Source organism: Scylla paramamosain, chromosome 22 (assembly GCF_035594125.1).
Source record: "Scylla paramamosain isolate STU-SP2022 chromosome 22, ASM3559412v1, whole genome shotgun sequence".
Classification (NCBI taxonomy): Eukaryota; Metazoa; Arthropoda; class Malacostraca; order Decapoda; family Portunidae; genus Scylla; species Scylla paramamosain.
In genome coordinates this window covers 22,672,638-22,697,827 of record NC_087172.1, presented here as the reverse complement: position 1 = coordinate 22,697,827, position 25,190 = coordinate 22,672,638, and the positions used below count along the sequence as shown (strand labels likewise).

The window sequence follows — 25,190 nt, the reverse complement described above, 5'->3', positions numbered from 1 at the left end:
TATATATATATATATATATATATACACCACTTTCAAATTTATCAACATTTATTTAGTTCTTGAAGTAATCATATTCATTTCTCTAGTGCTACTTCCAAGTTTCTCTCACTCTATCACTTTATTCTACGACCACCCATCTTTGTTTCTTTATCCTCTTGTCCCATTTCCAACATATTGTTACGAAAGCACAAACCTCAGCACTCCCGTAGACGCCCACAATTCCCCGACAGTCAGGACAGCACTCGGGAACACCAGCAGGCTAGACAAGAGATGCTAAGGGTACCACGTCCCACGTGATTCACGCACAGCCAGACAGAGCGGGTAGACAAACAGTGGGCAACACTTTCTTCCTTTACTAGTTCCGTTAGTTACAGGCAGTTACAGACACAGGCAGGGACAGTCAAACTCTTCAGGCTCACGCAACAGGCACTCGGCACGGAGGACACGCAAACACAAGTTATCCAGAGCGGGGCCAACAACACACTGCCCAGTCACTGCAGTCACGCGACTTCTCTCCCGCCATCCATGCACCACTGCCAGACACCAGGCACAGCTGACACACACACACGCACGTCACACACTCAATCCCACAGAAAGAAATAAAGGCAACTTAGACTAAACAACAATAATACCCGGGCGTTACAATATGCTATTTCTTAGCTCCATTTATCAATCTTGACTCCGTCATATTCATGTTAATAATCAGATTGGCTCCATTATATTCAGAATTTTCTGATAATTCTCCACTTTTCATTTTGCATGATTATCTTCATGACTGTAGCATCATTTACAGACATATATTTTCTTTGGTCATTTAGCATATAATTTACATAAAATGATATACAAAATTAGAGCTAGTGTGTGTGTGTGTGTGTGTGTGTGTGTGTGTGCAGTTGATAAAGACATGCTGTTGCTACAATGAGACAGATCATTTGTTGTGGGGGCTGTTGAACCACACTTAACAAGCTGAGGGAAGTGTAAAATATGTGGTCATTTATATATTTTGGTTGTGTGCAAGTACTGTGAGACAAGTCATAAAGGTTCACATGACTGCTGTACTGACAGGTGTGACCCTTTTATTCAGTGTGGAGCCTGCAGGGGCTGACAGATGATATGGAGTGTTTAAGTCACTATAACAGCAGTTTTGTTTTGTATCTGATGAAATTTTTAAGGATGCTAATGAAGGTCAGTATTGACTTTTTTTTAAGGAGGCAAGATAAAAGATATTTTGTAGCTTTATTCATCCATATACAGTATGTACAGTATTAGTAACAAGGGGAACCCACCAACCTCCTTGTAATCTCCTAAATTTCATTTTCATCTTCCTTTTTCCATTCTCCCTTTATTGCATATTTTCAGAAGTTCTTATATCCTTACCCACTGTCTTTTTTCTCTTCACCTCCCCTTCCCTTCTGTTCCATTCCCTGGTGATGGCACAGAATTATCAACAACAAGCTTTTGACGGCTGAGGATGAAGTCCGAATCAACCAGGTACAGGCCAGGTCATTAGCAGCAGGCATGGCCGCCGTGCCCCGCCAAGCCCGGGTGTTGAACCTGAGACCAAGCCAGGTAGGTGTGTGGCCTGTACACCTAGCCACTTGTACTTCTTGTGCTTCACTTCCTATGCTGTCACATGAAACATATTTATTCCTTGTTTTCACAATGTTTCACTCTTAATTTTTGTACTTGTGTTGTGCTATGTATGTATGGCAGCATGTTCTCAAAACACTAAGCAACATAAGAGGGAAGGAAATGAGGTGGTGATTTATTATTTCTCTTATATGACAATAAAAAAGTTGTCAAAGGCATGTCAAGTTTGTGTGCAGGATTCTGCATTTGAGTGTTGAAGCATGTGTAAATTCACTTGATAAGTATTTAGCTTTTTAAATTGATGTTTGGATGATAATGTGAAGGTTAACATGGCATTGTACTAATCTCCTAAAAAAGGCTGGGAACCATTTGTTCATAATGTGTGTAGGAGCCTCAACGCATCAGGTGTTTAAGCTTTTAGATTACGATTTGATAGGAGGAATTATGTTAAGAAGGTCACATGACCTTGGTTGTCCATGTTGTATAGAATGTTTTCCAATTAAATTTCTTTCAGTCTCCCTATCTTTTTTACAGAGATGTAGTTTAGATATTTGATTCCAAAGTCAGTTAAGTTTTTCTTTTTTCATTCCTGATCAACTCTGTGCTCTTTCATAAGAGGCATTGATCTGTGCCTTTTCATAGAAGCATGGTCCATGACCTAGTGACATGCAAGGTTTATTGAAGGGACCTGAAACTGATTACAGTGATGAAATTATTCCTTTGAAAGTATTGATGGCTGATCTCTTTCTATAGGTGAGGGTTAGTGTTCTCTACTGTACCAAATACTGAACTGTCTTTTGTACTATTTCTCCATCTGTATCCTACCCAGTAATGGTAATACACTGAGGAACTCCCCACCTTTGTTAATTTTTACTAAGTATTGTCCTAGTGGTAATCAGATGCAGCATTGATTTGCTTAGGAGTTGGGTATCTGAGAATGAGTGGTTATTGGCACCAAGTGCAGCTCAGTTGTGGGTAACTCCAGTTGTTGGGAGCATTCCATGGTACACAGATGGTGGGATAGTCTTGCCTTGGACTCTTGCAAATGTGTACTATGTCCCAGTGAGTTTTGTTTTTATTTGACATGAATCCCAAGTTTATTTAGGCATTTCAGGGACTTATTGTGGGTGATGGAGATCTCCACAGCACTCTTCTCTTGGTGGGTGGGTAGCTGTTGAAAAATTCATATGAATAGAGATGTCAGATGTAGGTAAAATAGAGAAATGTTGATTTGATTGTGAACTAAATCCCACAACTTATATTATCTTTGATAAGAAAGGTTTCGTTTAAACCATGAAAATTGGATAAATGAAGCTGAGCATTATTTTACTGCAACAAGAAGGCACACAAAGTGAAGGAGATTGCATACTTGTCTTTAGTTTGTTGTCCCTATGATGGGGAACTTGTATCATTGTTAAAAGCTTAAATCCTGTAAAATAGCATGGATCCATCTGAATCTTTATTCAGTCAAAAGTTTATATGATGTGTAGACTATTCAAGCTTGCCAGCCTGGAGCCTGGAGCCTGCTTGTTGTAGAGTTGTCCTATGTTCTGTAGATTTGCTTGATATTATAAACAATTATGGTAAAATTTTTGTATACAATTTTGTTCTTTATTTCTGTCAGTATCAGATTCAGTATTTTCTCCATCTTATGGCAGCATATATTTTCAACACAGAGTGAGGGCAGTGTCATTCCTCCTGTCCACTACCCCAACTTCTACTCCCAACACTACCACAGCAATGAGCGGTCTGGTGTGGTGGCTGAGGATTCTTTTGAAGAGGACAATGCTTCTGCTTCATCTGAGCAGGTCAGAAGGTGGATACCAGCAGTACTAGTAGCAGACTGGTGTTACCTTGATGCTACTGCTACATTGCATTATTTGCATAGTTTTTTCAGTTGTCATGGACTTTGTGTAATATGTATAAAAGTATATGAAGCTCAAGAAACTTGTTGATAAGGTTTATGTTCAACATACAAATTGTAGGATGCAAAGACAAGGATTGAAATATCATTGCCACAATTCCTGACAAAGCATTTGGTGCCACAGAATATTCAGCAATGTAATGTTTGTTTGGCAAACAAACCAGTTTCCCTGAATGATAGCTTTATTTCTGCAGGTTAATACAGTCTCTCTATGGGGGAGAGTTTGGAGACAAAGCCAAGCATACGAGTATATATATATATATATATATATATATATATATATATATATATATATATATATATATATATATATATATATATATATATATATATATGGTTTGTGAGCCAAGCATACTGATCATTACACTATCATGTGTAGTTTTAATATGTAATTTAGATCAAGGACAGTGCAGTGAGAGAGGAAAAATTATTCACTAGATTTTTTCAGAGAAGTTTTATGACATAAAGGATTAATTGAACGATCAGTATATATATTGGCCCACTAGCTGCATCTCTTTAACACAGAAAGCTTTCACTAATTATCTTGGCCCAATTCATTAAGTGCATCGCTGTTGTGGGAGGGAAGATATGCAGTGTTTCCCTGCCATCTGTGGGAGTTACATTCCAGAACCTCCTGCAAATAGTTAAAATCTGTGAATATGGGAAACCATCCTTATAAGGATCAGAACTACCTATATTTATAGTTTAAATCTTAAACTATGCATCTCACATTTACTAAGCAATTCACTTTAAGACAATAAAAAACAGTTATTATATGTATAGTACATGATATTTTAATTAAAAAATACAGTGCACTATAAAATAAAAGGGGAATAAGTTGATATGTACAATAAACCCTTGATATAATGAACTTCTATTTACCAAATTTCAGGTATAACATCCTATTTAAGGCTGCTGTCTGCTGCCTCTCTCTCTCTCTCTCTCTCTCTCTCTCTCTCTCTCTCTCTCTCTCTCTCTCTCTCTCTATACACATATATAGCAAATTTTCATCTCAAGTGACCCACTCTCCCGCCATATGTGTTCGTTATATCTTGGGTTACTGTAATTTATAACTGAAAGAATAATTTGGGCTCTTTGGGCTGAAAGACTGAGCTGGTGGTGACACCTGGCAACTCTAAAAACTCCCCATTAGTTAGGTTAGGTTAGGGAAAACTCTGCAAATATGCAAAACCATGAATATGTGAGGGAACGCTGATATATGCTATCTCTTATTTGTTGTAGATGTATTCCATTCTATTGGCATAGAATGATAGGAAAATGGCATCAAGGAAGTAGGAATGCCACCAAACTAAGGAAATAGAGAAGTCAAAATTTAGTCATTGCTCTGTTTTGTGAATTGGTAGATATTGTGCCTGGTGGCTCCACTTCACCATTCCTCAAATCAGGGCAGTCAAGTTCTCAACTTAAGCCAAAAGTATTCTAAAAACGTAGCTTAAGAAAAATATGTATTTAGTACAGTCCATGTAATGAAAAGGAACTAATCATGATTAAACAAAGAACTCTATGTTCTCCTTTATGAAAGAGTGAGAAATTAATATATTATAAATATGGGAGGTATATATATTACAGTCCCTGTATTGAAGGGGAACTCATCATGATTGAATGGATAACTATGTTCTCTTTTATGAAAGAGTGAGAAATTCATATATTATAAATATGGGAGGTATATATATTACAGTCCCTGTATTGAAGGGGAAATCATCATGATTGAATGGATAACTATGTTCTCTTTTATGAAAGAGTGAGAAATTCATATATTATAAATATGGGAGGTATATATATTACAGTCCCTGTATTGAAGGGGAAATCATCATGATTGAATGGATAACTATGTTCTCTTTTATGAAAGAGTGAGAAATTCATATATTATAAATATGGGAGGTATATATATTACAGTCCCTGTATTGAAGGGAAACTCATCATGATTAAATGGATACCTATGTTCTCTTTTATGAAAGAGTGAGAAATTAATTATGAGCAAAACAAAGTTTACTATGGAGGTTGTTGTTTCGTTTTGAGGGGCCTGGCTCAGTCTGACCATAACCCTATTCAATCGCTAATATCTCCAGAACTATGTGGCTGATCGTAACAAAATTAGCATCATATGATAGCACACCTCTATCAATTTTATATGATATAGCTTTCATCTCTTCTATTGGGTGAAGTTAACTTACTAAAAGTAGAAGGGTGTCAGAAATGGGATTTCTCAAAAACTACTCAACCAGTTTTAATGAAACTTAAGAGGTGTCATGTTATAATTTTAATAAAATTCCTTACGTCAACTTTGAAGTAGCACTGTACATGCACAAAGTCAAAATTACAACTTTTTAAGTAATTAACTGATCAAGCTCAAATTTTTGTTGGTAATAAGAGTAATACAAGTTATAATGAAAAATCATATGAAATTTGCAATACTACTGTGCATATGCAAAATACAATACAAAACTTTTTGTAAAGTGACCATCAGTTTTCTGCAATTTTCACCAATTTTCTTTTGCCTCAATGAGAGCGGATAGATACCACTGAACACAAAATGAAATTTCCTATCAAGTGGTATATAGCACAACCACTGGGCTCTTGCAGAGTTTTGAGCTAGAGTGATTTGAATATTAGGCAAGTGTGGGGTGCCTGAAGTTGCCTCTCTCTCTCTCTCTCTCTCTCTCTCTCTCTTCTTGAAATACCCCTTCCACTGATGCATTACTGACATCTTTGCTCGTTAATTGCCTTCCAAGGCATTTTACTGGTATATTATAACTTTTCTTCATTAAATTGTGTAACATTTGCTGTCTTAGATATAATTTTCTATCTGTACAACATCACCTCTCCTCTAGTAAACCTCATCTTTATTTATGATATGCATGTACAGTATTATGAATAAAATAATAAAAAATAATTAGGTAAAAACCAACTTAAAATTTACTTGATGGGTCCTGTTGATGATGCTCATCAAGGCTAGTGTCTTCTGGTATCAACCCTAAGTCTCTTGAGACCCCCCCCTCAACTTTTTCTTCATTAATTTCTGCAACATTCACAGTCTTAGATCTAGTTTTCAATTTCTAGAACACAATCTCTCCTCTACTAAACCTTATCTTCTTTTCCTCACTGAAACATAGGTGTCTGAGGCAACTTACAATAGCCCCTTTTCCGTTCCCTCCTACTTTCTTTATTCTCATTTTCAATCCAAAGCTGAATGTTGCGTTTATGTGCGCAATGACTTAACCTGCTGTTGTGCCCACACTCTTGAATATTCCGAGTTTTTCACCATCTGGCTACTATTACAGAGTCACTCTCGAACTAAATTTATCTGTGCTGTATACCTCTCACCTAACTCCTCAGACTATAAGAAATTCTTTGACTACTTAACCTCCAAAGTGGAGCACATTCTGACTCACTTCCCTTTTGCAGAGACCTCCATTCTTGGAGACTTCAATGTTCACCACCAGCTTTGGGTTTCCTCTCCCTTCACTGATCATCATGGTGAACTAGCCTTCAACTTTGCTATCCTCCAATTGGTGCAACACCCTGCTCATATCCTTGACCGTTTTAGAGATGCATACTAATCAGTCACTTCCTACACTCATACCTTATATTACTTCCCCCCTGATCTTACAAAACTAACCCTACAAAACTTTATCATCTTTCCTGTACTTTATTTTTAAACACATCTATATGATTTCAGTCTCATATATGTATCAATTTATATCACCTAACCCTATGTGTCATCCCATCCATCTTCATACTCAACTTTATAACAATATAGATATATATTATTCTGTATAAACCTTATCATATTATGTTTTTATTTATCTTCATGATAGATTTTTCGATTTTAAGTTGTCTATTGTGTTTACTTTAAGTAATGTACTTTTAAATTTTTCATTTGCCTGAAAAGCATCAAGCTTATACATAGGCTGGCCAATAATGTATACCTATCCAATAATGAAATGTATAAACCTAGGCTATAATAAAGTGTTTAAGTGTTTAAGTGTTTAAGTGATACACCCAATATTCTTGACCTTTTCCTAACCTCTAATCCTTCTGCTTATGCTGTTACCCTATCTTCTCCATTGGGCTCCTCCAATCACAATCTCATATCTGTATCTTGTCCTATTGCTCCAATCCATCCTCAGGATCTCCTAAGGAGAGGTGCCTCTGGTGTTTTGCCTCTGCTAGTTGGGGGGAACTGAGGAGGTATTTTGCTGAATTTCCTTGGAATGACTACTGCTTCTGTGCCAGAGACTGTGTGCCGAGCGCATAACGGAGGTGATAGTGTCTGGCATCGGGCCCTACATTCCTCTCTTTTTCTCGACCTAAACCTTCCAAACCTTGGTTTAACACAGCCTGTTCTCCTGTTATTCATGATAGAGAGGTAGCTCACAAAAGGTACTTGAGCCTTCCATTACCAGAATCTCTTGCACTTTATATTTCTGCCCATACCTAAACCTTCCAAACCTTGGTTTAACACAGCCTGTTCTCCTGCTATTCATGATAGAGAGGTAGCTCACTAAAGGTACCTGAGCCTTCCATTACTAGAATCTCTTGCACTTTATATTTCTGTCCGGAACCATGCCAAGTCTGTTCTCCAACTAGCCAAAACTCCTTCATTAATAGAGTGTCAAAATCTTTCAAGATCTAACTCCCCTCGTGATCTCTGGCACCTAGCCAAAAACATCTCCAATAACTTTGCTTCTTCTTTCCCTCCTTTATTTCAACCAGATAGTACCACTGTTATCATATCTATCTCTAAAGCTGAACTCTTTGCTCAAACCTTTGCTAAAAACTCTACCTTGGACAATTCAGGGCTTGTTCCTCCCTCTCCTCCATCCTCCATGCTACCTATTAAAATTCTTCACAATGATGTTTTCCATGCCCTTGCTGGCCTAAACCCTCGGAAGGCTTATGGACCTGATGGGGTCCCTCCTATTGTTCTCCAAAACTGCTCCTCTGTGCTTGCACCTTGCCTAGTCAAACTCTTTCATCTTTGTCTATCAACATCTATCTTTTCTTCTTGCTGGAAGCTTGCCTACATTCAGCCTATTCCTAAAAAGCGTGACCGTTCTAATCCCTCAAATAACCATCCTGTTGCTGTAATTTCCTGCTTATCTGAAGTTTTTGATGCATCAACAGGAAGATTCTTAAACATCTATCACTTCACAACCTTCTATCTGATCAACAGTATGGGTTCCGTCAATGCCACTCTACTGGTGATCCGGCTTTCCTTAGTCTTGATTATCCTCTTTTAGAGATTTTGGTGAATCTTTTGCTGATACCTTAGACATATCAAAAGCTTTTGATAGAGTGGCACAAAGCTTTGATTTCCAAATTACCCTCCTACAGCCTCTATCCTTCTCTTGGTAACTTGATCTCGAGTTTCTTTTCTGACCATTCTATTGGTACTGTGGTAGATGGTCACTGTTCTTCTCCTAAATCTATTGACAATGGTGTTCCTCAGGGTTTTGTCCTGTCACCCACTCTCTTCCTATTATTCATCAATGACCTAAACCAAACTTTTGTCCTATCCATTCCTATGCTGATGATACCACCCTGCACTTTTCCGCGTCTTTTTGTAGACGTCCAACCCTTCAGGAAGTAAACAGTTCACACAAGGAAGCCACAGAATTCCTGACTTCTGATCTCTCCAAAATTTCTGACTGGGGGAGAATGAACTTAGTATTGTTCAGTGTCCCAAGAATTCAATTCCTCCGTCTATCAACTCGACACAACCTTCCAGACAACTATCCCCTCTTCTTCAGTGACACTCAACCGTCCCCTTTCTCTACACTGAACATCCTCAGTCTGTCCTCTGTCCTTTAATCATAATCTAAACTGGAAACTTCACATCTCATCTCTAGCTAAAACAGTTTCTGTGAAGTTAGGCATCAGTCTTCTTCACCAGTTTTTCTCACCCCCACCCCTCCTTATCCGTCCATGTATGTAGTATGCTATCTTTTAGATAGGGTGTAATCAAAAGTTTTCCATCTCATCAACTCCTTTCCTCTAACTGACCGTCTTCAGCCTCATTCTCATTGCTGCAATGTTGCATCTCTTGCTATCTTCTACTGCTATTTTCATGCCAACTGCTCTTCTTATCTTGTGAAGTGCATGCCTCCCCTCCTCCCTTGGTTTTGCTGCATAAGACTTTCTTTTTTCTCTCATCCCTATTCTGTCCACTTCTCTAATGCAAGTTAACCAGTATTCTCAATCATTCATCCCTTTCTCTAGTAAACCTTGGAACTCCCTGCCTGCCTCTGTATTTCCACCTTCCTATGACTTGAACTCTTTCAAGAGTGAGGTTTCAAGACACTTAACTTGTATTTTTGACTAACATTTTTGACTGTTTGGGGACTGGCACCTCAGTGGCTGTTTTTTTTTTTTTTTTTGCTGGAATTTTTGTTTCCCTTGGCCTGTGCCACTCCTACATGAAGGGGAAAAAAAGAAAAAAAAGGGAGGTAGATGTGATCAGGGACTGAACCAGGAATGAACATACCAGAATACCAAGCCTTAACTAACTGGACCATGAGGTACCTCACAGCTAATCTAGCTTTGGCTCATATTTGTGTCCTATCACTGCATTACATGGCTCTTCCTTCTAGGTTAATTTCTGATGTTTCATTAATTTAATGTGGTACAATAAGTATCCAAACAATCCAAAGTGTGTGTCTGGGAAGTGTGGTTCTGGTCTTGCAAGGTTTACCAGAGTATTCACTAGGAAGCCCCTGCTCCATTCATGTTTTCTCCCTTTTTTGGGTGGGACACTCATTTCCTGTTTGACGCAACAAAACAATGCCATCATAAGTTCATACTAGGCTTTATTCTTTCCCCTATATGAAATCTTTTAAGACCATCCCACCACCATGTTGCCAATGTCATAGTTAAACAAAGAAATACATTTCCTATTACAAAATTAAAAATTATGAAAAAAAAAATGTATAAACATGGGAAGTGGATGTGACCAGGGATTGAAACCAGATCTGACAAGCTTAAAGGACAAGCCTTTAGCTGACATAATCATAAAGTACATCACATCTAGTTTAGCTTTAGCTCATGTTTTCACATCCTAGCTGAGGTCTAAAAATGTGTACCAAGCATTTATGTTCCTTTTTACATAAGCTACTGTTGTTATTTGTCGACAGTATATAATTTATTTAGAGCTGCCTGTTATTTATTTTTCCAGTTTTTAGAATAACATCTCACAGGTATCAATAATTTTAACCCCCTGAGCAACAAGCAACACAGTGGTGTGCATTTCAGGGCTCTGATGGGTAATGAATGTATGTGCCTCATGATTTTCAATCCTTAAATCAAAATGAAAGTGGGAGAGAGATATTTTGAACATTACTTAGCAACATTTACAAAGCTGCTCCCTACCACTTTTAGTGACTTGCCATCTGGTATTCTATACAAGGCAAGTATCATGGAAGGAGGTGATCTGCCCTCATCCTAATGAATGGCTAAGTGCAAATGCAAGCTAACCTCATCCACTCCCATTAAGTGCTGTTAAACAAGGAGTCACAGTGGAAGAACATTCCTTTTGATATGTGGGGAAAGCAGTGAGGGCAGGTGGGGCAAGTGAGCTGTAGCCAGTACTATATCCAGCATAATGAACACACCTTTACTTCCTGTTGAACTAAAATAATGAGTCAGACAAAAGTACCACTAGAATGGAGAAGGATAGGTGCTTCTTATGCTGTAAGTTTCATTATTCTAGAATCTGTACTAAATGAGATATAACTAGGAATAAGAGTTATTTTTCTCTAAAAACTCATTACAAGAAGAGGTTTCTGCACAAAAAACCCGTTGCTTAGGGGCTAGCAGAAGTTTCTGCATACTGGTAGTCTAGCTGAGTAGGTAATGCTTGTTGAAAGGTGATTACAAAATAATTTTATTACTGTAATATTTAGAGGCACTAGATCATTGATTATGGGGTATTATGAGTGAAAGAATTCACTGAAGAGTGTCTCTGGTATAATTGGCACCCAATCACTAATTGCACATTATGAAGGGACACTGTAATGTCAGTGTCATCAAATTCTGTCCCCCTCCCCACACACACACACACACACACACACACACACACACACACACACACACACACACACACACTGGGCAGCAGAATTCTTATAAAAGAAGGAATAATAACAGACAAACAATATGGCTCCAGGAAAAGAAAATCATGTGTAACAAATCTATTAAGCTTCAGCTCAAGAGTGATGACATCATGTAGGAAAGAGAAGCATTTGTGGACTGTATATAACTAGATCTGATAAAAAGCTTTTGACAAGGTTCCCCCATGAAAGACTTATGTGGAAACTTGAAAATATTAAGAGACTACATGGGACAAGTATAAAGTGGATGGAAAATTACTTAAAATGATGAGAAATGAGAACAGTAGCTAATGATGAAAAGTTGGTTTGGAAAACAGTAAAGAGTGGTGTGCCACAAGGGTCAGTACTATCACCAATATGGTATTGTTCATTGTTTATATAAATGATATTCTTGAAAAAATTGATAGCTACAACAGCCTATTTGCAGATAATGCTAAATTACAGAAAGAAATAAAAAGTTGCAAAGACTGTGAATATCTACAAAATGACCAATAAAATTTGTGAATGGAGCAAAAAATGGGAAGTTAAATTCGATGTAAGCAAATGTCATATGATGGAGATGTGCAGAAGTGAATAGAAGACCACATTGGACATACAAGGTAGAAAACAAATATATTAAAAGGATCCAGGAAGAAAAGGATCTAGGAGTAGTAAAGCCAGATAACTTCCAACCAGAGAAGCATATAGGTAGAATATGAGGAACATTTACAGATTACTATGAAACATAGTACAGCTTCTCACCTCATGAACAAAAGTAGATTGAGAAAAATAATCCCTATGATAATAAGACCTAGATTGGAATATGCAGCAGTTGTGTAGTCTCTATGTAAGAAGCATGTAAACAAGCTAGGAAGAATACAAACAATAGGAACAAAAATGGTGGCAGAATTTGAGGAATTAAGCTATGAAGAAAGATTAGAAAAAATATACTTACCAATACTGGAACAAAGGAGAGAAAGAGATTTGATAACTATCTACAAGTTGGCAAACAAAATGGAAGTTGGTAATGACAAAACCATTACTAAAAGAGACAAGCAGTCATGACAGTAGAATGGGACACTCACATAAGTAGGGAAAAGAAGATGTCTGAACAACACAAAGAATAGTTTTCCACAAAGACACACTGAAGTTTGGAATGGACTAAAAGAAGATATGTATAGTTTTGGCAACAAGTGTACACAAACTAAAGGAAAAATTAGACATGTATAGGTATGGAGATGGGACCACTTGAGTGTAGCTCGGGCCCTGTATATTACACCTAGGTAAATACACAACACAGTGCACACCGTGCATGGCTACATGGACTTGTTTCTGACCATTATAGAGATGTTGTGTGATGTTTCAATAAGTGTGATGCCAAGAATGGAGTATTATCTGAACTAAATGTATACTATCTATGGTAAGAAATAGTGGTACAGATATTATAATAACTTTCTAATTAATTATTGATTTGAAAGGTTGCCTGATGGGATCCCTCCTATTGTTCTCCAAAACTGTGCCTCCATGCTTGCACCTTGCCTAGTCAAACTCTTTCAACTCTGTCAACATCTACCTTTCCTTCTTGCTGGAAGTTTGCCTACATTCAGCCTGTTCCTAAAAAGGAAGACTGTTCTAATCCCTCAAACTACCATCCTATTGCTTTAATTTCCTGCCTATCTAAAGTTTTTGAATCAATCTTCCTCAAGAGGAAGATTCTTAAACATCTGTCACTTCACAACCTTCTATCTGATCACCGTATGGGTTCTGTCAAGGCCGCTCTACTGGTGATCTTCTGGGTTTCCTTACTGAGTCTCAGTCATCTCTTTTAGAGATTTTGGTGAACCTTTTGCTGTTGCCTTGGATATATCAAAAGCTTTTGATAGAGTGTGGCACAAAGCTTTGATTTCCAAACTACCTTCCTATGGCTTGTGTCCTTCTCTCTGTAACTTCATCTCAAGTTTCCTTTCTGACCATTCTGTTGCTGCTGTGGTAGATGGTCACTGTTTTTTCCTAAATCTATTAACAGTGGTGTTCCTCAGGATTCTGTCCTGGCACCCACTCTCTTCTTATTATTCATCAATGACCTTCTAAACCAAACTTCTTGTCCTATCCACTCCTACACTGATGATACCATCCAGCACTTCTCCACATCTTTTTATAGACATCCAACCCTTCAAGAAGTAAACATTTCACGCAGGGAAGCCACAGAACACCTGAGTTCTGATCTTTCTAAAATTTCTGATTGGGGCAGAGCAAACTTGGTATTGTTTGTTGTCTCAAAACTCAATTCCTCCATCCATCAACTCGACACAACCTTCCAGACAACTATCCCCTCTTCTTCAGTGACACTCAACTGTCCCTCTTCTACACTGAACATCCTCGGTCTGTCCTTTACTTATAATCTGAACTGGAAACTTCACATCTCATCTCTAGCTAAAAACAGCTTCTATGAAGTTAGGTGTTCTGAGACATCTCTGCCAGTTTTTCTCACCCACCCCCACACTGCTAACTCTGTACAAGGGCCTTATCCGTGCATGTATGGAGTATGCTTCACACGTCTGGGAGGTTCTACTATTACTGCTCTTCTAGACAGGGTGGAATCAAAAGCTTTTCGTCTCATCAACTCCTCTCTTCCAGCTGACTGTCTTCAGCCTCTGTTCATCGCTGCAATATTGCATCTCTAGCTATCTTCTACTGCAGTTTTCAAGCTAGCTGCTCTTCTGATCTTGCTAACTGCATGCCTCTCCTCCTCCTGCAGCCTTGCTGCATAAGACTTTCTTCATTCTCTCACCCCTATTCTGTCCACCTCTCTAATGCAAGAGTTAACTGGTATTCTCAATCATTCATCCCTTTCTCTGGTAAATTCTGGAACTTCCTACCTGCTTCTGTATTTCCACCTTCTTATGACTTGAATTCCTTCAAGAGGGAGGAGGTTTCAAGACACTTATCCTTTAATTTTTGACTACCGGTTTGGACCCTTTTCTGGAACTAGCATCACAGTGGGCTTTTTTTTTATTGGATTTTTGTTGCCCATGGCCAGTGTCCCTCCTAGGTAAAAAAAAAAGAAAAAAGAAAAAAGGGGGGAAGGGGGAAAAAAAAATTAATTGCACTATCCTATGATCATATTGCATCAGATATTATATGAGGTTCCCAGAGCCAGAGTGATCTAAGTGCCCTTGTGGTCAAAATTACTATTTTATTGCATTGTCATCCCCAACCTTCCTAACATGACGAGAGAGAGTGCAGACATCAGAATGGACCCCACATTAGGGTCAAAATCCATCCAAGTGAAATTATCCACAGAACCTTTTTGTCACGCTTGAGTGATAGCTATCAGTTGCTGGGGCCAGAGAGAATAACTCCCTCGCCACAGCAGCACGAGAAGAGTCAGCCAATGACAGCTCGTGCAGTGATTCACGTGTCACACTGAGACACTTCCCCACCACGACACCCACACACTTCACACTCTCCCTCCCTCCAGCCTGCTTGCTATCCATAAATAACAGGCTGCTATCTTAATTTTACTTTTACACAACACATAAGCCTTTCATTATTATGACGGACAACAACATACCCCTGAGGAGCCAGAAGCCACATTCCCAGATGTTTCTAAGATTTATCTTAGTGGGCTATGAACATCTTAGTGCTGGTAATTTTTTAAAGCAAAATCATTCGCAACTAAGAACCATGGAACATTCATAGCTATGAATGGGTCAGGGCTTTCATAGCTCACTAAGAACAACAGTTTCTCAACAACAACAACAACAATGTGAACATATCCTTGTCTGAAAATAAAATCAGAAAAAAAACCTGAAAGTAAGCATTAAGATGGGTTTTATTATCAATATCAAGTAGTCTTCAAACACACTGAATAGTCTTTTGCTTTGAATAAATCATGTGTGTTTAACTGACTTGCTAGGAGAGTACTGAAATCACATTTCTGGAAATTACACTCATTAATAATCACAGCAGCAACACACATGATCCAGTGTGTGTAGCCAACACAAACTAAGGCTAATTATAGTTAACCCAAACATGACAATTGCAAATATAACTTTTTTCCTTATGTTCCTTAAAAAGATAAATTAATTCTGTCAGGGCATTTTCTTTCACATTCACAAAAAAAAAAAAAAATGTAAGTACAAAAGATGAGTGTTTCTTTTCTATGATCAATATCCCTGTGATAATAAGACAAGCATAATATCTCAGGTTCAAGATACATACTCATAAGAATATAAGAACATAAAAAATGGAAGCTGCAAGAAACCATCAGGCATACATGTGGCAGTTCCTGTATGAAATATACTTACCTATTTCCACCTATCAATCCCCATCCATAAATCTCTAATTTTCTCTTAAAGCTTCCTAATGACCCAGCACCAACAACCTGATTACTGAGTCCGTTCCATTCATCTACCACTCTATTTGAGAACTGATTCCTTCCTATCTCTTTTTTAAACTAAATTTTTCAAGCTTAAAACTGTTATTTGTTGTTCTATCCTGGTTACTAATCCTAAGAATTTTGCTTACATCCCCTGTGTTGTAACCCTTATAGCATTTAAAGACTTCTATCAGGTCCCCTCTTAACCTACATCTCTCTTAATGTAAATTTAACAGCTTCAATCTCTCTTTGTAAGGAATACTCCTCACTCCTTGTATCCTTTTAGCCATTCTCCTTTGTATTGATTCTAAAAGACCTATATACTTCCTGTAATATGGGGGACCAGAACTGCACAGCATAATATAGATGAGGTCTGACCAGCACCAAATATAACTTTAATATTACTTCGGGACTTCTACTTTTAACATTCTTAAAAATAAATCCTAATATCCTATTTGCCCTGTTTCTGGCCTCTATGCATTGCTTTCTTATATGGAATTTAGAGCTAACTATAAATTCTAAATCTTTTTTGTACCCTAAACCTACCAGAGGTTCATTGTTTATTGTGTACCTTCTGTGTGGATTTCCTCTACTTATGCTAAGTACTTTACATTTTTTTATATTAAACTGCATTTGCCATCTGTCTGTCCATTCGTTCATCCTATCCAAATCTGCCTGCAAGGGAATGGCATCCAATTCTAATCTAATTAATCTACCTATCTTCGTGTCATCCTCAAATTTACTAACGTCACAACTAATTCAACTATCCAAGTCACTGATGTATATTAAAAACATCAATGGCCCTTATACTGATCCCTGTGGCACCCCACTAATTACTTAATCCCACTCCGATTTAGAGCTGTTTATTATGACTCTGTCGCCTGTCACTTAGCCACAACCTTATCCACCGTAACACCTTCCCATCTATTCCGTGTGCCCTAACCTTTCTCAGGAGCCTCTGATGGGGTACCTTGTCAAACACTTCACTGAAGTCCAGATATAGGATGTCATAACTATCAGCATTATCTCCTGCCATGTAAACTTTACAGTAAAATCTTGACAAGTTTGTCAGGTAAGACTTCCCCTTTGTGAAGCTATGCTGTGACCAATTTATCAAGTTATGTTTGTCTAAATGTTCCCTAATGTTCTTTACTATTACAGACTTCATTATTTTATCTACAACAGAAGTTAAGCTTAAATCTCCTTTCTTAAAGCTTAAACTTGCCTCCACATTACCGGTATCTCAAGTGATTTCCTAAAGGCAGAAACTAACGGTTCACTAATAACTTCTTTGCATTCCTTAAGTACTCTGGGATATGAACTGTTCATGTTGACAAGTAGTTGGGTTTAGGAAGGGGGATAAAAACCCAGGGAGGAGTTAGGATTCTTTTAATCTCTAACATTTTGGCTGAATAGCCATCCTCAGAGAGACTGATTTACATGAGTGAAAACACACTATTTATAACAACATACAAAATTTTCTCATTTGACATTCGTACAGAGTATTGCCATCCTGGCGTGTACCTCACCTAATTTTATTTTCCTAGTCAGGTGGCATTATCCGCCTACGTGACGAGCCTTTACTGGGGATTTTCCTTGTACCTGACCTGAGGGCCAATCTGGCGGAATTACCCGCCCACCTGATAAAACCTTCTCTGTGGTTAATGACTCCCCTAGTTGTTATGAGGGCTGCCTCTATAGCTTTTCTTATTCTTTTCTTCAATCCAACTTTAATTTCTTAGCCTCTTCCCATTTTGGTAGGTGTTTACATTTTTCTATGTGCAATACAAGGGAGTTTGATGTGTTGCATTTTAAAACATCTTTCCTATGCTCTGCTATTCTTGTTTTAAGTCCCCTGCCTGTTTCTCCTATGTACTGCTTTGTACAACCTTTGCATGGTATGCTGTACACTACGCTGTTATTATTAACAAGTGAATGAATGTCCAATAAGGACGATTTCATTCACTACCTTTCAGCCCACAGCATGAGAATCAAATCTGATGTGATTATTGGTTTTTACTTAAGAGCGTTCAGAATTTGCAGCAACAACTTCCTAGAGCAAGAAATATGATATATCATATCAACTTTCAAAAAGCTGGGTTATCCTGAAGGGCTCCTTGTTAGGCTTAAGAATAAGGCAAAGAAAATAACAACTGAAAACAAAGAGAATAAAGATCTCTGTACAACCAGCAAAAGAGAGAGTTATACATGTGTACCAAATTCGGACAAGGCTTCCATAATTAATAAATATTTGTCTAGAACAGGATTAAAAATAGCAACATTAGCGGGAGAGAAAATTGGTGAGCTAACGAGGACTAAAGAGACCGGACTTGTTAATAATAACAGCGTAGTGTACAGCATACCATGCAAAGGTTGTACAAAGCAGTACATAGGAGAAACAGGCAGGGGACTTAAAACAAGAATAGCAGAGCATAGGAAAGATGTTTTAAAACACAACACATCAAACTCCCTTGTATTGAACATAGAAAAATGTAATCACCTACCAAAATGGGAAGAGGCTAAAGAAATTTAAGTTGGATTGAAGAAAAGAATGAGAAAAGCTATAGAGGCAGCCCTCAAAACAACTAGGGAAGTCATTAACCACAGAGAAGGTTTTATCAGGTGGGTGGATAATTCCGCCAGATTGGCCCTCAGGTCAGGTACAAGGAAAATCCCCAGTAAAGGCTCGTCACGTAGGCGAATAATGCCACCTGACTAGGAAAATAAAATTAGGTGAGGTACACGCCAGGATGGCAATACTCTGTACGAATGTCATATGAGAAAATTTTGTTTGTTGTTATAAATAATGTGTTTTCACTCATGTAAATCAGTCTCTCTGAGGATGGCTATTCAGCTGAAACGTTAGAGATTAAAAGAATCCTACCTCCTCCCTGGGTTTTATCCCCCTTCCTAAACCCAACTACTCTGGGATATATTTCATCTGGTCTTGGTGTCTTGAACTTTCTTAGCCTATCTATCACCTGTTCCACTATCTCCTTAATTATGGTAATATCTTTCAGCTTCTCATTCTCTTCTGCTCTAAAAATTTCACTATCCAGCATTTCCTGCATGTTTTCCTGGGTGAAGACAGTTAAAAAATACTTCTTCAGAATTTTACTAATCTACTCCCCAGAACTAACCAGCAACCTCAATCCTCACCAAACTTGTAGAACAATCAAGCACTTTCATTCATTGATGATACAAAATTCATTTCTTGGATTGGAATTTAGACTATCAGTTGTCAACTGGTTTTAAAGTGAACCCTAACTTTCATTATGAAATCAGAAGCATCTGAGATCACTGTAGCACAATGGTGATAAGGCAGCATAGTGAAAACTGTGATGACAAAATGATTATGCTTATGAAGTGGTTAGTCTAGAAATAGTTCTGATATAAATTATAAAACTTGTGGCATGCAGTGAAGCAGAATTTATAGAGAAAGGGTGTCAGTTCTTTCCTTCCAAGCACAAAGTTTGTCTCTCATCAGTGGTATTACACATTACCAACAAATAGAAACAAAAGTGTTCAAAATTGTTATTTCTGACTCAAATCACTCCAATATGCCATTCAAAAATGGTGAAAAAAAATTGAAAGAATGTACAGATTTATAAATGCTTCATTCTGTCTCTCAAATCTCTAATATTAGAGTTACTAGTTTTAAAAGATTGGACTCCCAACTTTTTTTTACAAGGCCCATGGATCTCATTTGGAGGAAAGTAGAGACAAGGATTTAATATGGTATACATTCACATTTGGAATCATTCCATCACATCTCAACCTCCAGGCTAGATATACAGAAGATGGTATAACTATTAATCATATGACCTTAATCATGTAAGATTAAAATGGAAATTAAAAAAGCTCTTCCCTGGCAGGCAGTGAGGTTAAAAAAGCTTTTCTCTGGCAGGTGGTGAGCTACAGCTACCTGGCTGCACCTCAAGGCCAAAGCCACTCCAAAGATGTGGTCTATGGGTCTGGTGCAGCAGCCAAGCCTCCTTCCTCTGGCCACAGCTTCTCTGCCAGATCTCCAACTCTTAGCCAGACACTTTGACTGGAAATTCAGAAATCTGGTCATACAGCAGCTCCTGGCCATGCCTCAGACCATACTCACCTCAGCACTACACCACCTGTTATTACTGCCTTTGAGTCCTCAAAATTATCTCATTTCCCCTTCCCCATTAGTCCATTCCTCATCATTCTCTGCACCATCACCTTTTTTCTCCTCATCCTTCTCACCTTCTGCTCACTCATCATCTCCCCCACAACCATCACTCCCTCCTGCCTCTCCATTTACTCATCCTGAAGCCATATTTGCCATGCACCAAACTTCTGCCACAGTTCACCCTGCTGATCCCAGCCAATTTATCATCAAGGACTCCACTTTCCAGGTTAGTAGGTATTTGTGATTTCTCTCTCTCTCTCTCTCTCTCTCTCTCTCTCTCTCTCTCTCTCTCTCTCTCTCTCTCTCTCTCTCTCATTAAAAATGGTAATTTAGATTTGGGTCAATCTGTGAAAATACAAATAAGAAACAAATGCAAACACACACAAATGTACAAATTTGATTTTGGCTACCTTCTGTTCATTCATCTCCCTTTCCCCTTGTTTCTCCACCTTTTTTATTTTTTGTTTGTTTGAGAGAGAGAGAGAGAGAGAGAGAGAGAGAGAGAGAGAGAGAGAGAGAGAGAGAGAGAGAGAGAGAGAGAGAGAGAGAGAGAGAGAGAGAGAGAGAGAGAGAGAGAGAGAGAGAGAAAAATTGCCTCAGACCAGGGTATTTCCACTTGTATAGTCTTAAAACAGGCCATAGCCATTTTCTTCCATGTCCTGTCCTTTTTCTTATTTGCTTCTACACACCTGCCATTATACCGTTCTTGTTTCCCAATTTTCATTTTATAACCGTACAAACTGTTGCATCCTCTCTCTATACTTGCTCAAAAATATCTCATATTTTTCTTGCACTACTTTACCTTCAAATTGCTCTTTCCATTTAATTTTTCAATAAAACTTACTAAGCTCTGCAAAGTTTAACTTAGCATAGTTCTGTCTCCAATTTCTGTATTGTTCTTTCCTGTGCAACACTGTTTCCTCCTGTAGTACTATCTCTATTGTCACATGATCACTTCTTCCCATTGAACTCAGACAATGTATACTTGGTCTACTTTCTGGGGTTTTCATAAACATTAAATCCAGCTGTGATGGTTCTTCTTCTCTTCTACATCTTATAGGCTCATTCACCCACTGTCTCGTTGTATTCATCATCATGGTTTGCATAAGTTCTTCACTCCATGACCCAACATTTTCTGTTACTTCCATCTCCTCTCAGTTAATTCTTTTAGTGTTGAAGTCACCTACTAAGAGTACTTTGTTACCTTTCCTTATCATTTCCTCCATACTATTTTTTTGTTTCTAGTTGCATACTTTTGAATTTATTAGTCTACCATGCATTAGTTTTTGGTGGTATGTATTTCACAATGATTTTCCTTTTTTCACATCTTTTGATCTTAATCACAACACTCATTGTTTCTACCATTCCATCACCATATTCCACTTCCTCAACAACAATATCCTTTTCTTACCAATATCATCACTTCTCTTCCCTTTCCTTTTCTGTCCCTCTTCCATGTACTGTATCCTTCCTTTGCAAATCCCAACTTTATTTCCTCTTCTAGTTTGGTTTCTGTTAAACATACCACATCTGGTTTATTGTTCTTTAAATAGTCTTCAAGTTCCAGTAGGCTGGACACCAAACCATCTACATTAGTATACATAATCTTTAAACTTCTGTTTGGTGGTCTTGTGTGGCATCTTTGTGCCACCATTTCCTCACTTTCATGTCCACAACTCTCCTGTGTTCTCTATTCATTTTTTTACTTTTAGTTTACTTCTCTATTCTTCGTTCATGTCTCTTTTTATCCATATTTCCTTCAATCCTTTTGCTTTTGCCAATTTTCCTGTTCTTTGCAAGATATGTTCTGCTGCTGTTTGTGACATGATTCTTGTTTTACATTGGCTTTGTTCTATTTTTGTCATACTTTCCGATCCTGTAAACCTCTTTAATTTGTTCGACTCTCCCCTCTCCTTCCTCTGCCACTTCTGCTATAATTTCCTTAGTTCTTTTCATTTCTTTCTCTCTAGCTGTTTTCATGGGTAGGTTCTTTTCCTTGACCCCAAATACCACCATACACATCTTTCTCTGTACTGTGTCTCTCACAAGATTACTTTTTTCCTTTATTATTTTAATCACTTGCTTTTCCATATCCTTGTTGTTTCTGTTGCTGTTGCCTTGTTATGTCCTCCATGTCCACCTTTTGCTGTTCTCTCTCTTTCCAACCTTTGACTTCCTCTGTAACTAACTCTCACTCCTCCAACCCTAACCTCTCTTGCAAAGTTTTCTTTAATTCTTCATTCTCTTTCTTGAGTTTCTTAATCTCTTCACAGTATTTCTTATTTAAGTCCACTATTTTTGTCACCTCTTCTCAGTTCTTTGTTTTCTTTTTCCCTTTCCATCTCTATTATATCACTGGATATCTTTTTTACATTGTCGCCACCCACTTCTGTTTCTTCCTTCTATGCCTTTATCATCGCTGTTAAGCTTCTTGTATTTTCACATTTTCTTCTTTAGTTATCCACATTCATGTATTTGTATGAGCTACATTGAGATCCTCTTCCTTGAAGCCCTCAAAAATACTTGTATGTGTGTGTGTGTTAACCTAGTTGATTACACTTATCTAGTTGTGACATACAGAAAAATACTGTTCCATCATTACAGTGCGTGTGTCAAGGCTGAAGGAAGGACTTGGATAGTGAATGTGATAGTGTGGGTGATTGGGCCACTCAGGAAAAATGATACGATCAATCATACAAAAGTGTGATGCATGCTTCAAGTGCCAATGAAGAGCATTATGATGACAAGGATATATATATATATATATATATATATATATATATATATATATATATATATATATATATATATATATATATATATATATACATATATATATATATATATATATATATATATATATATATATATATATATATATACACACATTGTATAGGTCTTCTTGATAGCTTGTTTTGCAGGGAAACTCCAGTTTCCTTCAACTTTATTCTTTCGTCAGTTGCTGTTTTGCCTATTTCTGCAGGCACCTTCAAGCTAAAAAAAACAATAAAATACTATGTAAAAGTTGTGTAAAATTCACATCATATGGCACTACACACAAAAAACAAAACACTACAAGCACCAAGATTATAAACTGGATTGACAGAAAACAATAAGTATCCACACACATCTTGCCTGTATGGCAATGAGAGAGGGACTGAAATAGTTGGGTTCCTAACACTATGATAATGGTATTGGAACGGGCCTCCGAAACATTATCTTACAATATGTGATTGACTTGATGTTAAGTTATTATTCAGTACTGGATTTATGTGTTTAATATATATTGCCTGTAATAATTTTGTATCCATATTGGACTCTGTCTTGTGTAGTATTCTGAAATCTTTGTCACAAAAAGGGATGATCATGTTCATGTGAATGGGAACTTATTGCTGAAAATGATGGAACAGCTGGTTGATTATTAGTTCAAGGAGAAATACCTTTATGTTCAGCAATTCTATGTGCAAGGTTATGTCTAGTCTCATAAAGTTTGGTGGCATCCCTACTTCCTTGATGCCATTTTCCTATCGTTCTATGCCAATAGAATGGAATACATCTACAACAAATAAGAGATAGCATATATCAGCGTTCCCTCACATATTCACGGTTTTGCATATTTGTGGAGTTTTCCCTAACCTAATCTAACTAATGGGGAGTTTTCAGAGTTGCCAGGTGTCACCACCAGCTCAGTCTTTCATTACAGTAACCCAAGATATAACGAACACATATGGGGGGAGAGTGGGTCATTTGAGATGAAAATTTGCTATATATGTGTAGAGAGAGAGAGAGAGAGAGAGAGAGAGAGAGAGAGAGAGAGAGAGAGAGAGAGAGAGAGAGAGAGAGAGAGAGAGAGAGGCAGCAGACAGCAGCCTTAAATAGGTTGTTATACCTGAAATTTGGTAAATAGAAGTTCATTATATCAAGGGTTTATTGTACATATCAACTTATTCCCCTTTTATTGTATAGTGCACTGTATTTTTTAATTAAAATATCATGTACTATACATATAATAACTGTTTTTTATTGTCTTAAAGTGAATTGCTTAGTAAATGTGAGATGCATAGTTTAAGGTTTAAACTATAAATTTAGGTAGCTCTGATCCTTATAAGGATGGTTTCCCATATTCACAGATTTTATCTATTTGCAGGAGGCTCTGGAATGTAACTCCCACAGATGGCAGGGAAACACTGCATATCTTCCCTCCCACAACAGCGATGCACTTAATGAATTGGGCCAAGATAATTAGTGAAAGCTTTCTGTGTTAAAGAGATGCAGCTAGTGAGCCAATATATATACTGATCGTTCAATTAATCCTTTATGTCATAAAACTTCTCTGAAAAAATCTAGTGAATAATTTTTCCTCTATCACTGCACTGTCCTTGATCTAAATTACATATTAAAACTACACATGCTAGTGTAATGATCAGTATGCTTGGCTCACAAACCACATATATATATATGCTTGGCTTTGTCTCCAAACTCTCCCCCATAGAGAGACTGTATTAACCTGCAGAAATAAAGCTATCATTCAGGGAAACTGGTTTGTTTGCCAAACAAACATTACATTGCTGAATATTCTGTGGCACCAAATGCTTTGTCAGGAATTGTGGCAATGATATTTCAATCCTTGTCTTTGCATCCTACAATTTGTATGCTGAACATAAACCTTATCAACAAGTTTTTTGAGCTTCATATACTTTTATATATATTACACAAAGTCCATGACAACTGAAAAAACTATGCAAATAATGCAATGTAGCAGTAGCATCAAGGTAACACCAGTCTGCTACTAGTACTGCTGCCATCCACCTTCTGACCTGCTCAGATGGAGCAGAAGCGTTGTCCTCTTCAAAAGAATCCTCAGCCACCACACCAGACCACTCATTGCTGTGGTAGTGTTGGGAGTAGAAGTTGGGGTAGTGGACAGGAGGAATGACACTGCCCTCACTCTGTGTTGAAAATACATGCTGCCATATGATGGAGAAAATACTGAATCTGATACTGACAGAAATAAAGAACAAAATTGTT

At 37.7% G+C, this 25,190-nt stretch overlaps 2 protein-coding genes and 1 long non-coding RNA gene across 5 annotated transcripts; 2 read left to right on the top strand and 1 right to left on the bottom strand.

The window, feature by feature from the left end:
* The first annotated feature begins 632 nt into the window (after nt 1-632).
* On the top strand, nt 633-7,516 carry LOC135111799 (uncharacterized). Of its 2 annotated transcripts, XM_064025516.1 has the most exons (3): nt 633-1,569; nt 3,267-3,398; nt 6,941-7,516. In XM_064025516.1, exons 1-3 carry the CDS (start codon nt 1,519-1,521, stop codon nt 7,019-7,021), a joined length of 264 nt encoding a protein of 87 aa, XP_063881586.1. In that variant the 5' UTR covers nt 633-1,518; the 3' UTR covers nt 7,022-7,516. The 2 variants fall into 2 exon arrangements, with proteins under 2 accessions (XP_063881586.1, XP_063881585.1); XM_064025515.1 differs by lacking the exon at nt 633-1,569 and having other exon boundaries at nt 3,171-3,398.
* A 9,858-nt stretch (nt 7,517-17,374) lies between these two features.
* LOC135111801 (uncharacterized) lies at nt 17,375-23,377 on the bottom strand. The gene is made up of 2 exons (XR_010273914.1): nt 23,050-23,377; nt 17,375-20,051 (listed from the first exon to the last, which is right to left on the bottom strand). It is a non-coding gene; the product is annotated as an uncharacterized LOC135111801 (long non-coding RNA).
* LOC135111798 (uncharacterized) lies at nt 19,960-24,840 on the top strand. 2 transcript variants are annotated; one of them, XM_064025513.1, is made up of 2 exons: nt 19,960-20,388; nt 24,310-24,840. In XM_064025513.1, exons 1-2 carry the CDS (start codon nt 19,960-19,962, stop codon nt 24,406-24,408), a joined length of 528 nt encoding a protein of 175 aa, XP_063881583.1. In that variant the 3' UTR covers nt 24,409-24,840. The 2 variants fall into 2 exon arrangements, with proteins under 2 accessions (XP_063881583.1, XP_063881584.1); XM_064025514.1 differs by lacking the exon at nt 24,310-24,840 and adding an exon at nt 22,767-22,841.
* The last annotated feature ends 350 nt before the right edge of the window (nt 24,841-25,190 follow it).